Source organism: Herpailurus yagouaroundi, unplaced genomic scaffold (genome assembly GCF_014898765.1).
Source record: "Herpailurus yagouaroundi ecotype Mexico unplaced genomic scaffold, PumYag 67793, whole genome shotgun sequence".
NCBI lineage: Eukaryota > Metazoa > Chordata > Mammalia > Carnivora > Felidae > Herpailurus > Herpailurus yagouaroundi.
In genome coordinates this window covers 182,280-208,337 of record NW_024420586.1, presented here as the reverse complement: position 1 = coordinate 208,337, position 26,058 = coordinate 182,280, and the positions used below count along the sequence as shown (strand labels likewise).

The 26,058-nt window shown below is 36.5% G+C and overlaps 1 protein-coding gene across 1 annotated transcript in view; it reads right to left on the bottom strand.

The window, feature by feature from the left end:
- Positions 1–26,058, bottom strand: part of CNKSR2 (connector enhancer of kinase suppressor of Ras 2) — a gene marked incomplete at its 5' end in the record, with an annotated part of 233,171 nt that overhangs the window by 72,762 nt on the left and 134,351 nt on the right. Inside the window, 2 exons of the mRNA XM_040468808.1 lie at positions 16,034–16,248; positions 17,779–17,868. Of these exons, the coding sequence (XP_040324742.1) occupies positions 16,034–16,248; positions 17,779–17,868 (305 nt within the window). The remainder of the gene's footprint in view (positions 1–16,033; positions 16,249–17,778; positions 17,869–26,058) is intronic.

Genomic DNA, 26,058 nt, shown 5'->3' with positions numbered 1-26,058 from the left:
TTCATTTTGTCCACAGATGTTCTGTTCAAACTCCATTCCCCCTCTTTTGGATGAGGAAATGTGGGGGGAGGGTAATTTGGGTCATTCTTATCCTGAAACTTTCAGAAGCACTTATTTTAATTGTGGAAGAAAATGACAGTTTCTGTGTTACATTTTGAAAGCTCAGCTACTATTAAATTCTTCTCAAGTTGCAAATTGCCACACTTATGGAAAAATTTGCAATCAAAATACTCTCTTGTTGCAATATAGCAACTTCCTCTTACTGTAATTTTCTGCAAAGTTCCAACATTTCTGCAGTGACTAGTCAAACCAATAGCTTATTTTCTTATACATAAGAAAAGAAGGTGCTTAGCAATTTGAAACACTTGGGATAAATGATAGCTACTTTCACCTATTTAATTTTTAAATAACAAAGCCTTTGAGAATTAAATATTTCACAAAGAAAAGTATTTTGCCTTACTTTCTCATTAGTGTCCGTTGGCAGAAAAAAGACCTAAATATAAGGAAGTGGGGTGAGATTTTAATCAGACTGAATATTAAATCAAGAAATCTTCCACTTACAAGAAATAACAGCATAGAATTGAACACGTTTCCTGTTGGTGGTAGCCTCGCATTCTGGTGCTTGAGAGGGAAACTGTGAAGTGAGCAGAAAGGGTAAGAGACACTGCTCACACACGAGGTCTCTGAGTACAGTGGGGTGAGGTTGCTCTCGGTTCCGTCAATAAAGCCAACCCGACTTATGTTGACTCAAAATGATTCCACATGCACTCAAAAAAATAAGAGTGTTTTTAAGAACATTAAGCGTGCTAATAAATTATCAGTCAAGTAACATTAAAAAGGCAGTAATTGGCAAGGGGAATCTAGAGGTCAAACTCATTAGGTTGGGCAGAATCTATGTTTCATCAAAAGAATACACTGTACATCAGACTGTGAAGGGAGTCTTATACAGGATCTTATACAGGATCCCATAAGGTGATTCCACTTTTCCTATGGGGTGGTAAGGTGGGAAGAAGAGTGATTAAAGGTGAGGAGCTAAGAAGGGTAACAAGAATCACCGCCCTTGGGAAACAGGAACTGTCATTCTTGGATCACAATAATTATCATTTACTGAAGGCTTCTATGTCAGGCATAGTATTAGGGGCTCTACATCAGTTATTGATCTTAATCCTTACAATAAATCTTTACAGTTGTTATCATTAACCCCATTTTAAAGGAGAGAAAATTGAGACACAGATTGTGTAAACAACTAGCTCAGGACCATAGAGATAGTGCAGTTAAAATTAAAACCCAGGTCTGTCAATCCCCAAACCTATTCTCCTAAGCACTCTGTGCAATACTGCCTCCCAAGTAAGTATTCTGTAGTCATAGTAACAATGTGAGAGTAAAGAAAAACTGATTCTGACACGATGACTTTCACTTAAGAAAACCTCTCGTGACATGTGATATAAATACACTGCTATGTGAACGAAAGGATTCTACATAACAGAAAGATATTAAGGGTAACACCTTTAAATTAATGGAGATAATTCAAACTGGAAACATTTTATCAATTTCTAATTTTCATGCTTTTGTCAATTTTAATTAGCAAGTTAGATTGCTCTGTGGATTAAAATAAAGATTTGCAGGGTTTTTCTTTTTTTTCTGGCGACCATTAATCAAAATATTTTCATGAGAGGAAGGCTCATGTTAACATTTTAATTTTGCAAACGAGATAGAAACTAAGGTACAGAAAGGTAATAAGGCTCAGCCAAGTTAGACAAGGATGGGACTGCAATAACATTTTATTCAAATCTATTAACAGTGTTAATTGAGCTCAGTGCAATTAAAAAACCCTATGTCAATACTGATGAGGAAATCAGTGATCCAAATAAGGCAAGCCTGCCTCTCCACTAATTCTTTACCCAGGAGAAATCTCTTGCAGCTGATTCATTGTGTTATGCAATTTTTCACCTGATACACTGCTGATTATTATGCAATGCCTAAAAATTACTTGGTTTACTTTCTCAAGATGTGGTTGTTAACTACTGCATTAGTTTCTATGAAGGCAGAAACCATCTGCTTTAGCTCACCATGCTATACTCAGCTCCTAGCACAGGACGTGACATAAAATTATCTGTTGAAAGCATGAAATCAAACAGTTACTAGTCACCTATGTGTGCAGGACACTGAGGCTATGCATTATGGCATTTCATATGTAATCTGACAGCACATTCTGTCCACTCTCCCTTCAAAACATATCCAGAGTGCAACCTCTTCTCAGCACTTCGACTTCAGAGCCCAGGGGTAAGCCACTGTCATCTCTCACTGGAATCAACCAGATCACATCTTCACTCTCTGTGCCCACACTTGCCTCAGCCCCTTCAGTTTATTCTCAACACACCAGCTGGAGTGACACACTTGGAAAATTTATATTTCACCAAGAATGGAATGCTTTGTACCACTGGAGCAACAGTGTGGTAGGAATCAGGAGACCTGACTTCTAGTTCTTCATATTCTACCCCATATTCCAGCTCTATGATTGCAGTCAAGTCACTGAACTATTCTTGACCTCTATTTCTTCATCTGCAGTGTTGGGGATTTGGACCAAATGCTCTTAGAATATCTCTTAGATCATTAACTGTACATGATTCTGACTTTAAAATGAAGGGAAAAATAGCCATTTTTCCTTAGTCAGTAATGTATATCCAATCACTGATGTTTTAGGAATCATATATACCCATAATCAGTGTCATTCTTAATACTTAATGCTAGATTATTCATTGAAAGGCACTTAAGTTTACGCTAAAGCTCCACTATGTATGGAAATAACTTCTTGCCAGCCATATTACATACAGCTATTTTGGGGTGCTTGATTAATGTGTATAATGAACACAGATTTTGCACAAGATGGAGGCAGATAGTCTAAACAGGTGAAAAGCAGAGCTAGGGCAGTTCTTGCTCCTGACACTTCCATTTAACCAACTGTCAACATCTAGGTGTCAAAGAAATCAGAGTAGGCTCACCCATCTTTTGTGACAAAGAAACCTTTATGATCAGAAAAAACTGAGAGAACCAGATTTTCCTTCTGAAGACTACTTAGTGACAAGGAAATAAATGTAAAAGAAAAGAGAAATAAATAATATAAAAATAGTCACCTCTATGAAGATGCACAAAGCCTAAGAATCCCAAATGAAGACACTGTATATGGCATGATAATGATGTCAGCAATGATATTACTGAATCATAATTATTGAAAAATTTTCCTGGCTATTGACTTACTGGCTTAGAAGAATATGAAACTAACCAGCTTTTTCTGGATACTTTTATTTTTAGGTTTGTTGCTCTGATATATTGTAAGATTTTCCCAACATGAAATTTTTGCCATGTCAGTGTAATGAATTCCAAGAATGCTAGCTTTTATCTAAATACCTTTATGGCTAAGAGTATGTTTTTATTGAGCTCTTATTCTGAGATTGTTGCTTTTATAGACTAGACAAACTCTCCAAGACAACCACTTCAAATGTCTCCACATCTGCTACTTTTGCTGCAGTTTCCTTGATCTGGAGATTTTTTTTTGTATCAGAAAATCTTTCAAAGAGAATACTGGGTAAAAATAAAAATTAAATTTAGAAAGTTTTATAAGTCATTCTATATGATAATAAAATAGTTGAAAAGGTAAATCATACTGTTCCTTCTCTTCCATACTGAACCATCTAGTAGGCCATCTAGTAGCACACAATTTTGTGACTAAGAAAGCAAAACTGTTTTTATCTAACAGAAGGGAAAGAAGGACTTGATGGGAATTTTTTTTAATTCTGTGTTTGCAGCAGGAATCAAATCATCATTATGGTATCAATTTAGATGGCATTTTCCAGAGTCCTCTCTGCAGTGTTACACTCATCTTGTAAATGAGAAGACTGAGGAAGAGAAAGAAAGCAATTTATGCAAGCTCAGATATGAAAAATTAGATTTCTACAGGGCCTGATGTTTGCTGCCACTTCTCTAGACTGGTTGCCTTAAATGTACCTAGACTAGGTTTGGCTTGCTCTCATCCCACTGGTGAGGACATTTTGGGAGTATGGTTGAAGGAAAGATACTAAGAATATTTGTGGACTATTGCAGTGCCAGATACTGTATCAGATATTTTCCATACATTGTTATCACAGGGAGCCAATGCTTTTAGCCAATTATAAAAACATATATGGGGGAGGACACAAAGGAGTAGAAAACACAGTATCCTTAAAAATATTTTCATAGTAAACAAAGAATTGGATTTCATATGGTTGTTTCTTAGGGTAGTCATCTGATTACAAAATGAGGACAGGATGCAATGCAACTATGTGAAGGAGATTCACCAAGTGGCTAAGGTAACGTGGTCCAGATATCAGCCTTGTGGTACTCCTCCTCAGAGTATGCAAAGAGATTCTTTAAGGAACTGTTAGACATATTGTATTAAGTACAAACCCCTTCAGGTAGATTAGACATGTTATCCTAATTATTACTTCTATTAGTCAATTTCTTGATTAAAGATAGATAAATGACAATTTGAAGTTGGATTTTCCAGTATATGCTTTGGAAGATTAAGTCAGTGGTCTATAGGGATGATATCTTCAGAGAGGTGGGCTGTCCCTTGAGTTCATTCCAGATTTATGATAATTTAGAATTTTTCACTTTACCACTGATGTTCATACGGGCTGTCCTTAGACAATTTTCAAAGAAGATTTAACCTGGTAGGCACCTACAGTGGCCACAGAAAAGGAAACCTCAGTGTGCTGGCTTCCTCCTGTGCCACTTTAGCAAAGCTGGAAGTATGTGTTTCAGAATTCCCTTCTCTATATGGTTCTAGTTTGGGTTGGCCACAAATAAATTTGTGTGAACTTTGGAGAACACAAGTGAGGCAGCAGCCCTTATGCTCTGAAGGTTGGTGTAGGATGTCAGTCACTGCTGTGGCTCACATACATTGTCACTGTTCAGCTGCTTGTTCGTATGCATGAGTCAGCAGCTGAACCCACAACTTCAGCTCCTTGAAGTGCTGGACTGGGAGCCTGTGAATCTCCATGGTGGAAGGCATCAGCTTTGTTGTTGAAGTTGGAGGCAAGGCTCAAGTTTGTGCTCATGGGTTCTAGTTTATCTTGCTCTCCCTGGCTTCACATCCAGATTTTCTTCATGATCACTGGCTGTGCTGAGGCATCTTAACCAGCTCCTCAAATGAGTAAGATCTAGTCCTTTATTCCATGTCACTTAGTGCTTCTTCCCTGATTTAACCCTAACTGCTACACTCATTAATGTCCAAAGAAAACACACGTTTTAGTCCTAGAAAGCTTTCTGATTTGCTCGACAGGAAGTTAATTCCCTTCCAATGTATACAGATTAATTTCTGTTCCATATGGCATTAAAATAGTTACTATGTACCCAGTGCAGTGAAAAAAACTTTATACACAACATATGATTTAATTGTGAAATAGTCATGTTAGGTAAGTATTATCCTCTTTTTACTGATGAGAAACTGAGGTTCAGAAATGTGTCTAGGTTCATACAGCTGACTTTAAGCTCATGTTCTATATGTACAGCATTATTCTTGGCCATCTGAATCTCAGAAAAAACAATTCTCTTCTTTTATCCAGAGGAGGTTAAATACTAGAACCACTCTCTCTTGAGGCCACTCCAAATTTATAATAAAAGGACATATGAGAAGATAACTTAATCTACTCTTTCTTTTAGGAGGAAAGTTTGTATCTAGTTAATTTAAAATTATTTTCACATTAAGAAAAGGAACTGAAACACTGATATATTTCTCAACATGGTTTTGGGTTCAAGCCTATTAGGATCCTGTTCTTGGCTTAGTCTGATATTTGCAGAGATGTTAAAAAACAGATTTAGCAATATAATTTACAACTGAGATTCTAGGTTGAGTCAGTGATGTTTGGCCCACTGCCAGTTGCTGCCTGAGCCAAAAGCCAATGAAGAGTCCATGAAGGCTGCAAACAATTTAACACTGTTTTTCAAAAAGTTACCTTCAAGAAACTAGAACGGAACAGTAGTCAACAACTGTGCCTTAAACTTCATTGCCATACCAGGTATGGGCCAAGAAATGCAGACATGTAGTCTGGGATATCGGACAAAGGGCTAGTATCCAAAATGTATAAAGAGCTCACCAAACTCCACACCCGAAAAACAAATAATCCAGTGAAGAAATGGGCAGAAGCCATGAATAGACACTTCACTAAAGAAGACATCCAGATGGCCAACAAGCACATGAAAAGATGCTCAATGTCACTCCTCATCAGGGAAATACAAACCAAAACCACACTCAGATATCACCTCACGCCAGTCAGAGTGGCCAAAATGAATGAATCAGGAGACTATAGATGCTGGAGAGGATGTGGAGAAATGGGAATCCTCTCGCAGTGTTGGTGGGAATGCAAACTGGTGCAGCCGCTCTGGAAAACAGTGTGGAGGTTCCTCCAAAAATTAAAAATAGATCTACCCTATGACCCAGCAATAGCACTGCTAGGAATTTACCCAAGGGATACAGGAGTGCTGATGCATAGGGGCACTTGTACCCCAATGTTTATAGCAGCACTCTCAACAATAGCCAAATGATGGAAAGAGCCTAAATGTCCATCAATTGATGGATCGATAAAGAAGATGTGGTTTATATATACAATGGAGTACTACGTGGCAATGAGAAAGAATGAAATATGACCTTTTGTAGCAACATGGATGGAACTGGAGAGTGTCATGCTAAGTGAAATAACTCATACAGAGAAAGACAGATACCATATGTTTTCACTCTTATGTGGATCCTGAGAAACTTACCAGAAGACCATGGGGGAGGGGAAGAAAAAAAAAAAAAAAAGAAAGGTTAGAGAGGGAGGGAGCCAAAACATAAGAGACTCTTAAAAACTGAGAACAAACTTGAGGGTTGATGGGGGTGGGACGGAGGGGAGGGTGGGTGATAGGTATTGAGGAGGGTACCTGTTGGGATGAGCACTGGGTATTGTATGGAAACCAATTTGACAATAAATTTCATATTTAAAAACAAAAGAGGAATCTTTGGATGAGATTTGTGTATACATGGCGAATCACTAGGCCTATAGTTTTGTGGAATTGGAGGATGCTAAAACCATCAAGGGGATAATAGATTTTAGGAGCTGAGTGAAGAAAATAATTTGATATAGATTATGGTCCTTCAACCAGGAGAGGCTTTAAAGAGTTCTAGGGGTAAAATAATTTTACCTGGCATTTTATTAGACTTGACATGTTTGATTAAAGGAGTTATGGTGGTGAAGTAATGTAGGTGAGATGATTATCAGAGTGAAAAAGGCCTACTGCCAACAAAATTTGAGGAAATTTTTCTGTGGCTAGAAAGCTGGACGACATAGGTCTACAACATGAGAGAACGGGGCTTCTTTAACCTCTCTGATCAAGGCAGGTATATCTCCAAATATTGACCTTAACAACAAGTCAGAGACCTCGCCTCAGAATTTAGGTTTTATTTTTCCAAAGGCAACAAGGAATTTGTAATAAGATTCAAATTTAATAAATTTTAACTCAGTAATTCCTAATTCATTTGTTTTGTGTCCTGTTTTGCATGATGCCTCACTAATTAACCCAGATTTGGTGTTGTGCTTCCTGACAGCCATTATCTAACCAGGAACTAGCAGAAGGAAACCTACATTTGTTCAAACATGAAACCGAAAAGACTGGCTTCCATCTAAAGTAGTGGGTCTTAACAGTTTTTGACTGTGGCCCCCTAAGACAGACCAACAGACTCGATGGTCCATTTGTCCCCACTTTATGACTGTATAAGTACCATGTGGTCTGGATGATTCACAGTATCATTTTTAGAAAATCGTGTGTAATGTGAATCATATGCTAGAAGGTAAAAGAGCAAGCAACCTAAAACAAACTAAAACCAAAAGTGATGAAATCTAATCATAGTTTATAATGAAAAGGAAACAGCAACCAAAAACTACAGATAACTTAAAACAAATCCTAATGACATTATCAATATAGCATTCCACCTGAAAATGGCAGGAACCTGAACTGTCTACATTTGTTCATGCTTGTATAGTAATAGCTCAATTACACCCTCAGCTGCATGGATACCAGGCTTCTTGGAGAAACAGTGAGTTAGAATATTCGGTAAACTCTATCAATACATTATTTAAGATTATTTAATTTCTAACTTTTTACAATTATATTGTAGGTTACTAGTAAGCAATATCCAGTCACAAGTGAAAATGAAAGTCTGTGAAATGTGTTATTTGCCCATAAGAATCACTGCATCAAGCCTCAGCCAGTAGGAGCCCTTTGCCAAGGATTGTCTGTACTTGAAGAATCACTGCTCTGGTAAAATGGCCCAACAGGAAAGGCTTTTCACAGTCCAGGTTGTTCCTGTGCAGGGCTTTGCTAAAACTACTCTTTAAAATCAATTTTTTTTAACGTTTATTCAATTTTGAGAGACAGAGACAGAGCGTGAGTGCGGGAAGGAAAGAGAGAGGGAGACACAGCATCCCAAGCAGGCTGCAGGCTCTGAGCTGTCAACACCGAGCCTGATGAGGACCTTGAACCCAGGAGCTGTAAGATCATGACCTGAGCTGAAGTCGGACGCTTAACCGACCAAGCCACCCAGGTGCCCTAAACTACTCTTAATATGACATTAACACTCTATAAATAATCAAGTCATCCATAGGGAATCAAAGAAAACATACAAATGGGAATACAATAATGTTTATAATGTAGATCTAACATGTCTGCATGCACCCTGGTGAAGAAAACATCATGTAACACTGTACTATTGCTGCTGTCCAAGTGAGTAAAGTAAAAATGCAGAAAAAGTGGTTGTTATAAACAACTGTTAGGTTAGAGATGGCTTTTTAGCCACCAAAATTTATTTGTTTCATTGATCCTGAAACAATGCAGCCAAGTCAGGTAGTGATTAGACAAACTAACCTTTATGAATACAGATAAATTTCATTATAAATGTTTATATCTTGACAATATAGCATAGTTTGCATCATTGTGATAATAGGTCTGTCTTCTCTAATAGATGGTAAGACACTTATGAGTAGAAATGGCGTTATTCACCTAAAAATGTGAAATTTGGAGCCACACTGCTTGAACTCACATCTTAAGTCTGCTACTTTCTAGCTGTGTGACTGTAAGTAAGGTAAACTCTGTGTTTCAGTTCTGCAAAATAGATATAAAAATAGTAGCAACCTCACAAGGTCAATTTGAGGATTCAATGAGATAATGTGTATAAATTCTTAGGATAGGAACTGAGAAAGCAATCAATAAATGTTAGCCCTCATTAATAGCAGCAGTTGCATTATTATTAGTTAATATATATTCTACAGTATTTAGATTGAGCTTTACACATGGTTGATACTACTAGAATTGCTGTAGAGTTTCTGCTAAATTATGTTATTTATTGTTTTGAGGGGCAATATAGAATGGTAAGAGGCACAGTGCTAATGTTCAAATTCCAGCTGTACCACTTGCTATTTATTTAATCCATGTGCCTCAGTTTTCTAATCTGTAAAATGAGAATAACACCAGCACCTTCCTCATAAGGCTGTTATGAAGATTAAATAAGTTAAGATTTATAAACTACTTAGAATAGTGTCTGTTTCATAATGTTAAGTTAAAAAAAGTCTTTTGACCGTTCTCCACCTCCTTCCTCCAGGAGTTCCACCAAAAATACCTTCACAAGTTGAAGAGGATGGATAAAAGTAATTATCAGAAGTAAAACAACAAATGAATGTTTGCTGTTATATCCTAAGACAAACCATATAAATGTTGGAATGTTATGAAAAGATTATCCAGATTTTTGAACACCTACTCTAAATCTATTTTAAATTAATCAGTTTATGAAAGTATACCTGCATGTTGTCTGGATCCATAATCAAATTTTACTTTTTCTGGCATGTCAGCATGTAGATTTAAAATAAATTATTATTTTGTTTATGGATTTAGTACAGCAGCTTTAATGTGAGAGCAAGTTGTCATATGTATATCTTATCAAGGAAAAAAAAGACCTGAATCTAATCATTCTTTATCTAAAGGGTTTTATTTTTATTTTTTTTCAATATATGAAATTTATTGTCAAATTGGTTTCCATCCAACACCCAGTGCTCATCCCAAAAGGTGCCCTCCTCAATACCCATCACCCACCCTCTCCTCCCTCCCACCCCCCATCAACCCTCAGTTTGTTCTCCGTTTTTAACAGTCTCTTATGCTTTGGATCTCTCCCACTCTAACCTCTTTTTTTTTTTTTCTTCCTTCCCCTCCCCCATGGGATTCTGTTAAGTTTCTCAGGATCCACATAAGAGTGAAACCATATGGTATCTGTCTTTCTCTGTATGGCTTATTTCACTTAGCATCACACTCTCCAGTTCCATCCACGTTGCTACAAAAGGCCATATTTCATTCTCTCTCATTGCCACATAGTATTCCATTGTGTATATAAACCACAATTTCTTTATCCATTCATCCGTTGATGGACATTTAGGCTCTTTCCACAATTTGGCTATTGTTGAGAGTGCTGCTATAAACATTGGGGTACAAGTGCCCCTATGCATCAGTACTCCTGTATCCCTTGGGTAAATTCCTAGCAGTGCTATTGCTGGGTCATAGGGTAGGTCTATTTTTAATTTTCTGAGGAACCACCAGACTGTTTTCCAGAGTGGCTGCACCAGTTTGCATTCCCACCTTATCACTACATTTCAATTTCTCTCTCTCCCTCTCTCTCCCTCTCCCACTCCCTCTGTCTCTGTCTCTGTCCCTCTGTCTCTGTCTCTCTCTGTCTCTCTCTCTCTCTCTCACACACACACACACACACACACACACACACACACACACAATGCTGTCTGGCTTTTCTTCCTGTTCTCTCAAGGTCAGATGAGGGCTTTGGTAGCTAACAACTCCTACATTTTCAGACAGAGAATCAGTGAGTAGGTAAAATAAAATTACACTCTTTTCAAAAAGTAACATGCTTGGCAGAAAGGTATATTGCGACCTCCATAATGAGATGGTAGTGATGAATAAGAAGCAAGAACCAAAGCAGAATTTAGTAATGTGGACTAGATAAACATGAGAGAGGATATTCAGAGTCCTAGGACTCTCCTCTGGCACATGGGACACTGAGCCTATGGTAATAAGTTCCTGGGAATTCCCATTATGCATACATTCCAACTGAAGGCCTGTTTGTGCTGAGCAGGGCTGGCCTACGACATGGAGGTAGCTGTTTGCAGGCTGAGGACAACAATGGAGATATCCTGAGACAGGCAATGAAGTTATTGTCACATTTACTCATTCATTCATTTATTCATCACATGCTTACTGAGCATTTATAAGTTACTATACCTATATTAGGTGTTGAAATATAATGCTGAACAAAATGGGAAAGCTATCCTTTTCTATCATGCATGTGGACATGTCCTCCCTACTATGTACAAGGGAGAAAGACACTTGGCAGACAATCACATAACTAGGCATATACTTACAAATCATAAAAAAAGGTTTTGAAAATTTTTTTTCAACGTTTATTTATTTTTTGGGACAGAGAGAGACAGAGCATGAATGGGGGAGGGGCAGAGAGAGAGGGAGACACAGAATCGGAAACAGGCTCCAGGCTCTGAGCCATCAGCCCAGAGCCTGACGCGGGGCTCGAATTCACGGACCGTGAGATCGTGACCTGGCTGAAGTCGCACGCTTAACCGACTGCGCCACCCAGGCGCCCCCCAAAAAAAAGGTTTTGAAGAAAATATAGAGAGTGCTAAGAGACTGTAATAGAAGAAGCTGATTTACGTTAGGGTAGTAGTAATCGTGCAAAGCCTCTCTGTAATTTCACATTTAGATAGAAGTCAGCCAGGAGGGGAAAAAGGGGTAAAAACAGTTTCAGTATAGGGCACAGTATGTCAAAAAGTAGATGATCAGGGTGGTTAGAGCATAGTGAGTGATTTCCTTTTAAGTAAGTTTAAGAAAAATATATAAACTGGAATAACAAATATATGTAATTAATAAAAATCTGTGTCTCAATCTTCTCTATTATGAAATAAACATTTCTGCTATAATTGCAAAGCGCAATGAGTCAAACAGTAAAACCAAACTGTATTTGCCTTGTTTTGTGTATTTTTATTGAGCTGCCTTCCAAAACAGACCACTGGGGATTATAATCTGGTTCTGTTTAGAGGGAACCCCGTCTTCCCTCTCTGCCCCACACACACACACACACACACACACACACACACACACACACCATTCTTTTCGTAAATTGTTTAAAGGGTATTTAAAATTGATATAATCCTGCCACTAAATTCAATTAAATTTTCTCTAAATTTGAACCCAGAGCACAGGGAGTTACTATATTACAACAGAGATAGCAGTCTATGAAACTCAGTACTCAGGTTTCATAGTCCACTTCCACTTCAGCCCCATTCCATTCAAAATGGCTGTGCTATCCAAATGAATAACTGTAAGAATGAAGATGAGTAGTTCATCATGAAGGTGATGAAATACTGATATTGATCTTCTGTTTTAGGACAATTTAACATAAGGAAAAATACTTTAATTTTTAAATAGGTGTGTATAAACAAAAACAACCAAGTATTCCTGCAAAATATAAAAAGCAATCACTTAAGTGTATGTTATTTTGTCTCCAAGGTCCAGGCAATTTTAATTACAATCTTCCACAGTCTCAGCAATATATCATGCCAAATAACTACTTGTGCTTTATAACAGCAGTGCCTCTGTATGTTTTTTCTGAACTTAATAAAAAATAGGAACACAGAGCAAAAGAGAAATCTGGGTACAAATCAATCCAGGTACTGAAAATGTTATCAAAATCAACATATGAACGCACATGTTTCTTAAACTTTTTGAAAATTCATTCAATTAGTTGTTAAAGCATAAATTCATTTGTGTAAGGAATCCTACCATGCACAGAGAAGCAAGGTAGAGTGTGCAAAGATCACTGGAGTAGGTGATCTGGGTTCCAGTCCTTACGCTCACACTTTTTGCAACACAGTTTTGGGTAAATCATATAATCCTTCTGAGTTGGAGTTTTGTCATTTGCAAATGCGGTTGTTATGAGGTTTGAAAGACAATAAATGTGGAAGCTCCCTTGATAACTGTCCTCAAGGGAACTCAGAGCCTAGTGAAAACCTCACTAATAAATGTTTTCTCCTTTGAACGTTGGTTATAGGCATTTGAACATTGGTTAGGCATACATTTTGGGGCTAGCAATTATTTTAAAACAAGGAATAGAGTTAGAAAGTGTCAATACTTCTACTACGGGATTAGTGGGTCAGTGTTACAATGCAGGACTCCCCTGCTCCCCACCCCCTGACATAATTAACAATATTCCTTACATGCTGTCCCTCTGTCAAAAGTTAGTTGGGATAAATATCACCTGTCTTGGAAATACCTTCTTACAGACTCAGGACACAATAAAAGTAGGAGGCAAAAAGGAGACTGATTTCTTTCTTGGAATAATCTTCTAGAAGTGAAGTTACTAGACCTAGCTCTTGATAACATGTAACTAAATAATGCCCTTCAGAAAAGTGGTAACAGTTTATGTTCCTCTACAATACTCAATACTCAGGGATATTCCTGATTACCAGTTTGATTCACTTTTTACTATATTCCATAAGGTAAAACCACAATCCACAACATTCATCTATTTTCTTCCCTCACAGTATACTACTGTCCAGATGTGCACGACAGGATGGCACAGGGGGAGTGTTTAAAAGTGCCTTCAATGGCTTATTGTTGCTTTTAGGATAAATCCAACCTCTTCAATAGTTTACATGCTCAGGGTGAAGTGGCCTCTTCTTCCTTTTTGAGTCTCATCTCTCACTACTAACTTCCTTCTTGAATAGATCAGCTGTCTCTCATGTTTAGGATTTTTGACTGGAGCACTAGATTCTAGAGGGAGCCTGGTGTTCAGACAGCATTTCTGACAGTGAGAGCGAAAGTGGTCCCCTTCATGCAGCTAAGATTCAGACTGACTACGAATGTTTGTGGCAAATATAATCATTTGATTTGTCAGTCACTTAGGGGAGCAGGTTTTGAGACAGGCATTATTCTCTTAGAGGGGAAGACGCTTGGAGAGGGTACAGAATGAATACCTAGGAGTGCTAACTGCTCTCCTACTTCAAGCCAAATAAATGAAGATATTTTTCTACACTCTAGTTTTATGAGAGAGCTATAGAATAAGAAGATGATTTAAAAGATTTGCTGAGAAAAGTAATTCAAGTATAAATGATTAAATCTTTCACACTTTATATACCTAGATGGTATACCTTCTACCATGTGACAGATTAAAAATTTTTAATATTCTGATCACCAAGAAGAGTTGTTGAAATTACTTAAAAACTTGTCATCCATGTTTTTTAAGGGCTCCTAGTAAGAAGCTACAGTTACACTGGCACAACAAATTTCCTTTTAATGAAAATGGCATACAATGGGTTGATTTTGTTAACTGAATGTTCTGGCTAACAAGATTCTCAGTCTCCACAGTGCTACTGTCCTACTTTCTCATCATCCACCTAGCCTGGGTATAATGGCTTTGACTTTGGCCTCCTACCTCTTCATTAGTGCTATGCAACAGAGGGATACAACAAGCCACTCTCATCATTTCAGTCCCCAGTTCAAAATTCTTCAATAATTTTTTTTTTCACTGCAATAAAGAGCCTAAGTACTTTATCTTGAAATTCCTGATCTAAGCCCTGCCTACTTCTCTAGGCCCATCTACTGCCCCCTCCTCATGTGCTTTCCCTCTGTTTTTAGTGAACTGGTAATTCTGAGCATCATGAAGTCCCTGGGACATACCATATTTCACACAAGAGAATGTGGTACACCTCCATATACTTCTCCCCATACTACTGCTACTTATCTTTCACTCTTCACACAAACACTCCCCATTCTAAATCTTTTCTCACTTTCCCAGAAAGCTAAAGCTGCCCCCCTCCCCTAACCCTCCTACACTTCTTGTACCCACCCATTACAACAATCAATTTACATCGGAACTCTTGGTGTTTCTTTCTCTCCATATAATAATGCGCTATCTATGTGTTCTCAGTTTTGCCTTGAGCACCATGCTCCAAGACTAATAGGTAAGAGATGCTCATTTTTATTTTTTTAGTTTTTGAAATTTTTAAATGTTTATTTTTGAGAGAGAGAGACAGAGAGAGAGAGAGAGAGAGAGAGAGAGAGAGAGAGAGAGACAGAGAGAGAGAGAGAGAGAGAGAGAGACAGACAGAGACAGAGAGAGCATGAGCAGGGGAGGGTGAGAGAGAGAGGGAGACACAGGATCCCAAGCAGGCTCCAGCCTATGTATGAGCTGTCAGCACAGAGCCTGACACGGGGCTCAAACCCACGAACCATGAGATCACAACCTGAGCTGAAGTCGGATTCAACTGACTGAGCCACCCAGGTGCCCCAAGAGATGCTTACTAAAAAAATTTTTTTTTAAAACTTATTTATTTTTGAGGGACAGAGAGAGACAGAGCACAAGCAGGGGAGGGGCAGAGAGAGAGAGGGAGACACAGAATCGGAAGCAGGCTCCAGGCTCTGAGCTGTCAGCACAGAGCCCGATGTGGGGCATGAACCCATGAAATGCAAGATCATGACCTGAGCTCAAGTCGATGCTTTAACCGCCTGAGCCACCCAGGCACCCCGTGATGCTCATTTTTAAATGAAATCATGAATATATTAAAAATCCTATCTTTAATTTGAACTTGATAGCCATCCATTTACTATTTATTATTTTAGGTGATTAATCAACTAATTAATTATCATTCTCTGTCACTTTGAGCCTATGATTTCATTAAAAAATTGAACCTGGTACAACATATGAACTCACTGAACAGATGAAGTAAAGAACAAATCAAGCCATCAAGGTTTTTTAAAAATTTTCTAAACTTAGGATCTTTTGTGGAAATCTGGCAAAGGGATAAAGATACAATATCTGGAATTTACCCCCAAAGAGTCATTTGCCAGGCTCCCAATAAAAGCTGTAGCACAGAGTCTTTGAAATTTTACTTACGTGGTATAGTGTGGTCTCCGGCACAGGCGTGCCCATGATGTCCTGTCTCAGTGCATCCATTTGCAAACTAGGTAGCAGTGAATAGTGAGTTGGGCTATTACTCTTATCACTCTTCTTTTTAGACTTCTTCCCTGTGTCCTTCTTGCTGTTTCTCTGAAACATGTATTCTTCTTGAGCAATTTTTTCATTGCTCATATATCGGAGTAGAGAGTTTTCTATATAAAAACAGATAAATACACCAATATAAATATGCAAATATTCCAAATTTACCATTCTCTCCTAATTGTGCTATTAGATGTCATTTCAGAAATGTAACAGGATTATTTATAAAATACCTATGTAGTGAAAATATAGAGAACCTTATTTGGGATCATAGGGCAATCAGAAATAGCCTATAGATTATTTCTCCAGATTTTATCTCTGGACCAACTACATGAGAATCACTGAAGCTTGAATCAGTAGTTCTGGGTGTGTGGCTCATACAATTTTTAACAAGTTCCCCCAGTGGGATTCTGCTAAAATTGATGACAAACACTGACTTCTAACTGACTAGGTAGCATTTTTAGACAACTTAAGGCCCACATTCTGAATCAGGAAACTCAGTTCATAAAATCTATGCTTACACTGATAGCCAGCACGTAGAACTTCATAAGGCATTTTTCCCCCAAGATAGCACTATCATATGAACTCCCAAAACAGTGACTCAGAAATGGCGTATGATAAGCGTTTCTCTTTTTATTTTTTCTTGATTAATTCTATAAAACAAATGAAGTTAGAAACTAAAGTTTGGAAAATGGAATGAATACATAGATGTAAAGGAATCTGTCAATGTTCCTGTATTCACTAACATTTTCTGAAACGCTCACTCCACAAAACCAGTGTTGAATAGACTAATAAAGCAAATATTCGTGCTTGGTTATCCCTGTATGGCAAATTCTGTACAGTGGCTAGAAATAACAGGCAAATGGGTTCAATATTTATGAAGGAAGCTTAGTGAGCTGAGGTTCTATGAATACTTTTTTGCTTTGTTTTATTTTTTATCTACAACTTTATAGCTCTCTATTTCTGAAAGCAGAAGTAGCCTACCATATCCACAGTTGGTCAAATCCCACTTAGTAGAGAGACTTTCAGAGGCTCTCTTTACAGCTCACCTCAATAGCAGGACAAGTGAACATAAAAACTTACTTTTGGTAGATACTTCAAGTGTAGCCCACCCCCAAGTAAGAAGATAACCCTGAACAGCAAACAGAAGAGAAAAAAAAGCAAAGCATTTTTTTTCCATTTCTATATGGTTTTCATTAGAGTCACTGGCCCAGTTTCCATTAGCTTTACTTATGTATGTCAATGCTCATTTTAAGATTTTACTAATACAAAAGTAATGAGTTTGCATTGCGGACCAATGGGGACTGATTACGATCTCTTCCTATTCACTGAACTTAACTCTTTTATGCAGTTTCACACTTCTGACCTTGTTTTCCAAATAGTAACTTTCAAATAACAATCAGATATTTATTTTTTAACAGTGTTCTTATCTACCCTGAATCCCTTAAGAGACATTCAGAGAAGATATCTATTTAATACCATATCAAGATAGTTAAATGCTGGTCTGAGTTGGTTTGGGTGTATCATAAAGTCAATGACAGAATAAAGTTTTCCACTGAAGCCATAACATCCTATTTAAGGAACATTTAAATTTGCTTTTTGTTCCAACAACCCAGCCTACACTGAAATTCTATAACACTTACCTCTTCTACTATCTCTCTTCATCTTATTTGGATCTTCATAGTCCCCCACCCAATTATATTCCACTGGCATAGATATAGGTCGTAGCTTGCCTAAACACAGAGAACAAAATTCACATCACATTGTTTTTCTTCCCCATGTCCGCTCAAACTTAACACTGATTTTTAGCTACAGTCTGCAAAACACACTCACCCATATGCAACGTTATGGTTGGCATTTGTGTAGATGAAAAATGTGTGTTTTGAGCCAGAAGGTGAAACTGCCTGTAGTAATTGGCCAGATGATAATGCAATCTTAAGGCATTCTTTTATAAATAATTAAGAATAGCCTAGGTTTACTTTCTTAGGAGCCCTTGACTTTAAGTGTATGGTCCTTTACAAAGAGTACATTATTTTAGGGATTTTACTTCATCTTCTGTCTTGTTCTCCAATGCCCAAGTGCCTACATCTTGATAGCCAATCTCCAAGATACTAGCCCCTTGCGTTTAACCTGCCTGCAAGGACATTAATCCACTGTTTCATGTTGAAACACTACAATGCTAACTTCCCATCTTGTCTGCCCCCCAACTCCTGTCACAATACATTCTGGATATACCACCATGCTTCAGCAATATGGTTAGATTCCCTTTTATGGCCTATAGCTGGCTCTCTCCCCAAGCATCTCTTTTGCTATTGTGAACAAGTCTAGTTTCCAGATCCAAGTAATCACTGCTTTGGTCTATTCTGCCTCCCCTCTAGGTCTATATTCTTACTAAACAGCATTTTACTTTAAGCAAGCAGAACTCATGGCACAGACTTCAAGGATAACTTTTTGGTGAGGCTTCAGTGTATTATTTTTGACCAACTTGAAATTCCTGAAGCACAAAAGGGCCAAAGAAAATCATACAAAACTTTAAAAAGGATACCGAGCACAATGCCTGGCATAAAATAATTGCTAAATACACTTTAAATGAAAAGCAAAGACACACACAGGACTGGATCATAACAATGATTTTGATGATCGTGACAACAGTACTAACTCATATATCAATACTAAGGTGCTTTTATAAGTATTAAATTGTTTAATCCTCATACTTATGAGAAATATATTATCCTTACCCTCATTTTACCAGATGAAGAAATTGAGACATGTAACTGGTTCAAGGACACACAGTTGGGAAGTATGTACTGCCAGGGTTGAAACTTGTGCCATGATTCTTGGGGACTTCAATATTCACCCTCCAATACTCTGGTCACTGAGTTTCTCGAGGTTCTCTCCTTCTCCCTTTCCCGTAGTCATATGCTTAATCCTGTCCTCTCCCAAGACTGTAATCCCTTCAAGTATCCCACTTTTCACTACCACCTTCTGTATTTCTAGTGCATCCCTACAGCACTCCAAGTCCAAATATCCTCCCCCTTAGTCTACTGATCTTCTCACCTTGCGACACCTCTGGGTCACTGTATATCCTCTTCATTTCCCTCCTTGACCAGCTAAATTTCATGATCAATTACTATGATCAGTCTATGTATTTAAAAAAATTCCATTAGGAGACTTCTAATTCTGTTCCTACAGAAAATGTAACCTTATGGATTTATATTATGTACAATGAATGATAGAGTTTACGTAGTATATTTTGCTAAGCTCCTGGAAAATCTGAAAATGAACTAGATATGATAAAATTATAAATGAGCCAAAAAAATTTGTGTTTATTTAATGGCTTCTTTTCAAAGTATGCAAATGAATTTATAGACAGTCATCTAAGATTCCAAAATTCTCATGGAGTAGATCTCTTTACAAAGGGAAAGCTTAGGGAGAGCTGATGCAGGTCGATATATTCTGTCCTTCCGGCGTGGTGTAAAGGTTTTAGGAAAGGTCTCCTTTGTCATGTCTATTCAACTGCTTGGCATATTCAGTTATCCAGATTTTCAATGTTCTGAATTCTGTGTTTTCAAAAGTACAACTTATTTCTTCAGAATTTGGTTTTTAAAATAAACTCATGGGGCGCCTGGGTGGCGCAGTCGGTTAAGCGTCCGACTTCAGCCAGGTCACGATCTCGCGGTCTGTGAGTTCGAGCCCCGCGTCGGGCTCTGGGCTGATGGCTCAGAGCCTGGAGCCTGCTTCCGATTCTGTGTCTCCCTCTCTCTCTGCCCCTCCCCCATTCATGCTCTGTCTCTCTCTGTCCCAAAAATAAATAAAAAAAATAAAATAAAATAAAATACAATAAACTCAATTTCATCATGTGCACTGAAACTGAAGCAATTAACAAGTTTAACACTGTTTCTACATGTCACTAAGAAAATCTTTCAGAATGTGAATAATGCAATAAATAAGCAGTTGTTTTATGTGCTCTATATCTTATTTGAAAGTAGTTAGATGCTTTTCAAAGAATTGATTGGTTGTTTAAAGTCAAATATATATGTACAAAAACAAGAAGAAACATACTTCACACACAGAATATGAAATACATAATTGTATTTGTTGTATTTTGGGTCATCTTTTGAGATTCTCAACAAGCTAAGTCATTGAGGTATGTAATTAAACTTTTGATATGTCTGGTTCTATTATTAACCACAGGAGAAATTTTGCAGAAGACTAAACACTTTTTGGTGATTTTTAAATAGAAGTATACCATATATTGCTAACATAAAATTGAGAAAAAGGTATTGAATTAAATAAAAAACATCAAAATCTTAATTAAAATGTACTTTTGTAAGACATCAGGCTTTTGCTTTTACTGATTATAAAGCTATGAATTTAGCAATGCAAGTAAAAATAACCATTTTTAGAAGTATTAGTTAATAATTAAGAAATCATATTCTTATAGCTATTGCTCCTTTTATAATTTTTTTTATTGCGCTGCAGTATTGAAACAGACTTAATAAGAGAATGAGGTAACATTCTTACATAAATAGCAGTCCTTGGCAAGTTGAAAAAGAAACAATAGCTTAAATTATTTCTAATTCCAAATACAGAGATCTTTGAGTGCAGCTTAGAAATGTTTGCTACTGCATGTATAGCAGTATTTTAATTTCACAAGACAGCAAAGTTCAAATGGAAAAACAACTTTACGGCTTGTTGCTGTAGTACTACTGGCTAAAAATAAAAGGGTACTATAAACATCATTGTTAGATTTAAATCAAATGTACACTATTATTAATATATGTATTTTAATACATACAAACCTAAAATTATTTTTAAATAAAATAAAAGTAAAAATACTTGTAGGTTTGTATGGTTTGTAAAGGCTTATTAAACACATTTGACTCATTCTTTATGTAACTGTACATAAATTAATAATATCTCTAAAAATAATCTGAAAAATTTTAAGACATCTCTTTAGGTAATGACACTTACATTTACTAATTAATGATGAAAATTAATAATTATAGCCAAGAACATAGTAAAAAAAAAAGAGCCCATTTAAGAATTTTGCTGACCACTACCTCATAATTTTTTTACTCCTCTAAGCACAAAGCATTTATTAACTGTAGAGTACATTTGATACCCTATCATAAGCCTTGTGATATCTCTGTGCTAGTGTCACACAGTTAAACTACTTTGTTACTTGGCTTTCATATCTATTGCACATCTGGACCTTTTTAACTTGGATTTACAGACAGGTGAGAATTGTGCACTGTGTATCTGTATTCTAATAAATGTAGTAGAGTTGAAAAATCATTATTTTTAGATTTTGTTTGAATTTTATTCTGAAATTAAAGGTAAGCAGTCTTTTTTATTATGAACTATATTTAGCTGTAATTAAACACAAATAGAACACTAAATATAATTTTAAGAACACTGACAAGGATGAAGTACTTTATAATGATCTAAAGTACTTGTTTTAAAACGGAATTGCTATGTTTTAATACTACTGTACAGAATTGCTTGAAAATAAACTAACTTCTTCCTTAGATAATAAAGCATATTTAGTGCAGTTGCAAATGCCACAATGCCCTTTGGCAGAGCTAATTGCCCACTGTCCTGGGCTCCTTCCTAGTGCTTTTGGTATATTTGTATTATTATATATTATTAAACTGTATTATATATATCTGTCTGTTAGAGGTTTTTCTACTTTTTTTTTGCAGAAACTAGGTCTTAGGTATCTTTGTTATAAGTGCTGCTGGCAAATACTTTGACCCAGAGCAGGTATTGAGTAAAGTTTTTTTTTTTTTTTGAATGCTTGAATGGAAGGATACTAGACATTATGGATATTCCAAATTACTGAGCTGTTCACTGGATCCTAGTCTCTCTTATTTACTCAAAGGTATCTCTTGAACAATGTTCGTTTCTTTCTCCTGCAGCATCAATTTTTCCCTTTCTACCCAATGATTCCAATTAGCAAAGAAACATGCTGTATTTCTCCAATTTTGAAAAACCAAAATGCCACCTCTCTTCACCCACAAACTACCACTCTACCACCTCATTTCTCTGTTCCCCTTTACAGAAAAAAACTCCTAAAAGCCTTGTTTATATTTTCAGTCTCTAATTCCTCTCCTTCTTTCTTCCGTAGCTTTATTGAGGTATGATTGACAAATAAAAATGTTATATATTAAGGCCATACATACAAAATGATTTTTAAGGTGTGCAACATGATTATATAATATACATATATGATATGAAATGATGACCAAAATCTAGGTAACACATCCTTCACCTCGCATGGTTACCATTTATATGTGTAGTATATGTGTGGTGAGAACACATGAGGACTACTCTCAAATTTCAACTTTAAAATGGAAAACAGTATTGAGGTTCCTCAAAAAAACACAGAACTATCTTGTGATCCAGCAACCCTACTTCTGGGAATATATTCAAAGGAAATGAAATTAGTATCTTGAAGAAATATATCAACTCCCATATTCATTGTAGCATTATTCATAATAGCTAAGATATGGAAACAATCTAAGTGTCCATTAATGGATGAATGGATACAGAAAATGTGGTATATGTATTCAACAGGGTATCATTCAGCCATAAAAAAGATGGAAATCTTCAATCTGTGATAACATGAATGAATCCAAAGGACATTATGCTAAGTGAAATAAGCCAGACACAGAAAGACAAATAGTGTAGGATCTCACTTTTATGTGGAATTTCCTCCTCTCTCTTTCTTGAACCTACTCTGATTAGGCTCTTGCCCCCCAAAATATACCAAAACTGCTATTTTGTCAAGGTCACTAGCACCTTCATGTTGCAAAATCCAGTAGACAATTCTTAGGTCCCTTGACTTTTCTGATCTATCTTAGCTTTAACACAGAGGACTACTCCCTTCTTTGTAAAATTATCTTCATATGGCACCCAGGACTCTGTCCTCCTCTGGTGTTCCTTTCCTCTTGCTAAAAATTCACACCCACACCCTTCAGAGCTAAGCAAAAATGTTATTTCTTCAGGGATACTTTCCTTGACTTTACTCTTGGTTGGGTTCCTTTGTATTTGTTCGCATTTTCTGTTGTAGTTTTTCTTCATAGCATGCCATTTATAGTCCAATAAGTATTTATTAAATCAGTTGCTTGAATTCTGCCCCTCTTCTAGAGTGTAAATTTCACAAGGAAAATTTCTCTGTTGTTTACTGTGGTATCTCCAGCCCATAGCACAGTGCCTTAAACATAGTAACTGTTCAATATTTACTGACTGATAACTTGTTAAAAGGGAAATGGGACATTCCGCACACACTGGACCAAAAAGGGTGAGAGCTATATCATCAATTTTTATTTTCATAGTTCCCTTCTCCTCCCTCTTTGTCAACTTTCCATTCCCCTCCGTCATTTTTCCTTCCTTTCCCCCTCCTCCCTCCCTTGCTTCCTTCTAACCAGGGATGTCAACCTGACTAACCTCCTTCATTTTTAACATATTAAACCTTAGAGAGCTGTTTGGTAATCACGTCAGAACTAGAGAAGTCCTACCTCTGGATATGTAGAAACATTCCCATTTTAGGCTACCCATGATGTCTGTTGAAATACTATTGAATTGCTGCCTTTTTCAATTGTATTTATCCCCCTATCTTTTAAACTCTCTCTTCAAACATGCTAAAATCATTAAATTTCAGGGTGATAAATAGCACCTTAGAAGCAATCTTCTAACAGTTACCAAAGAGTTTAAGAAAAGACTAAACAGAAATTTCTCCTTAAGTCTGACAAACCCTTTAACACTCACAAAAAAAGTTTTCTCTAGAGTCTAAGGAGAAAAAATATATATACACACATAAACACATCTGTTTTGACTATTTTAGCCAATATTTGATGAGAATGAGAGTAGTAAGGAATGTTAAGCTACAAGCATGCCACATACACACATCAAACTCCCTACATACCAGACAGAAAAATTACTTTCAGATGGTTGACTGCATTTCTATGAAAACATCCCGAGGTAATTTAAGGTAGACAATCACACATTTAAAGAGGAATAAAAGGAATTGAATGGAAAGTCAGTAATTTTTTAAGAATAAAGGCAATATATCTGGATCTAATAAAATAAGTAAAAACAGGCATTTTGATCTTTAGGGCCATATTTTTTAAGTTTCATTTTTGGATAAAAGAGCTTGAGAAAAAGTTGGATTGTAAACATTGCAATGTGATGATTTAAGTATTGGCTTTAAAGCCTTCTAACAATCTAAATCAAATAAAACCCAATTATTATTAACTTCAAGCCTTTTCAGTTTCATTAATGGAGGACAAAAACAATTAAAATCTCATTTCAAAGAATAAGCTACATCTTATTTGTAAATTTTCCTATTGCTTTCTAAAAGTGATCTAGGCTTTAAATGGGGATTAACATAAAAACTATTGAAGGAGAAAATTTTGAAGTGTTTCAAAAATTATATGGAGCTTTTAACACTTGATTCCAAGGCTAATTATATTTTGAACCAAATCACCTTTTGTAAACATTATACCAAAAAAGCACATGTGGAATACACATTGGAGTTTGGAAAGACAGGTTGTTCCAAGTTGAAATGTTTGCCACTGTGCATAGAATCAATTCTTCTACAGTAGAAGGGTATGTGAAGACTAGGAAGGATTCAGATGGTTTAAATATAGTTTAACTGGCAAAAGAATTCTGCATCCTCCTCTGAAGGCTCTGGTGGGTAAAAAAAAATGAGCTATGCTAAACCCTTCTTGCTCTGTGCTGTGCTCAGAATTAATATAGTAGTGGATAAGAAAGATTACATGAGTATGTAAATATTATTTGGTTTAAAACAATGCATTTTGAAGTTAAACAACTACAAATTAAAAACTATTCCATTTATTTTATTTTTGTAGTTTCAAGTTTCTATTTAAATTCCAGTTAGTTAACATACAGTGTAATATTAGTCACTCTACTTAAAAAAAATCTTAGTAAAGCAGTATCTTGAAAATCTTTATCAACATACGGAAAAGAGTCAACTTTTTTCATGAAGAGTAAAAAAGACAATGATTAAGACTTGTCACATGAAGACTCTCTTTTGAAATAAACCAGAATGACATCTTGTAATAACTTTATAATTCCTTTCAAATATATTTCTCTTTGGGATTATATTACTCAGTGAAACTAGCAAGAAAGGGAAAAATGAAAATCATAAGACACCGAAGTTAATTTCTCTAGATTTCACTGGTAGTCTATATTAGAGTCAGTCCATGAATATACTTAAATTTTTTTTAATGTTTATTATTTTTGAGAGAGAGAGAGAGAGAGAGAGTGAGAGAGAGAATCTGAGCAGCGGAGGTGCAGAGAGAGAGGGAGATACAGAATCCAAAGCAGGCTCCAGGCTCTGAGCTGCCAGCGCAGAGAGCCTGATGTGGGGCTCTGAGATCATGACCTGAGCCGAAGTCAGACGCTTAACTGACTGAGTATACTTTTAACTTCCGATCAGTGTTCTCTTCACTACATGAGATTGCCTTGGTGATGAATTCAAGACCATTGCATTACACAAAAATCCAATTCATTTTTCTTCAAAAATAATTTAATGAGATGTATGATTACTGCTTTTGTTTAAGTGTCCTCTCTGCCAGTTTGTAAGTCTTGTAAAAAAATTCTTAAAAGCTATGTGAAAACTAATGGAGGATAAGAACATAAACTGTGGATGTAACTTTGTATTTGTTGTCCATTACCTTAAACAAAGATGGAAAATACGTTGCTGTGAAAAGGTGTGTCAACTTATAAGCTTAGAGACTTATAAAACAATGCTATGTTACCATATGTATAGTTATAAGTGGTTGTATATTGTCTTAATTATTTGCTCTAATGTCTCTAGTCATTAAGCTGATCAATGTACAATTTTTAGTTATCTCTTTTTTAAGAAGATTCAATGTAACAGTTGACATTTTCTA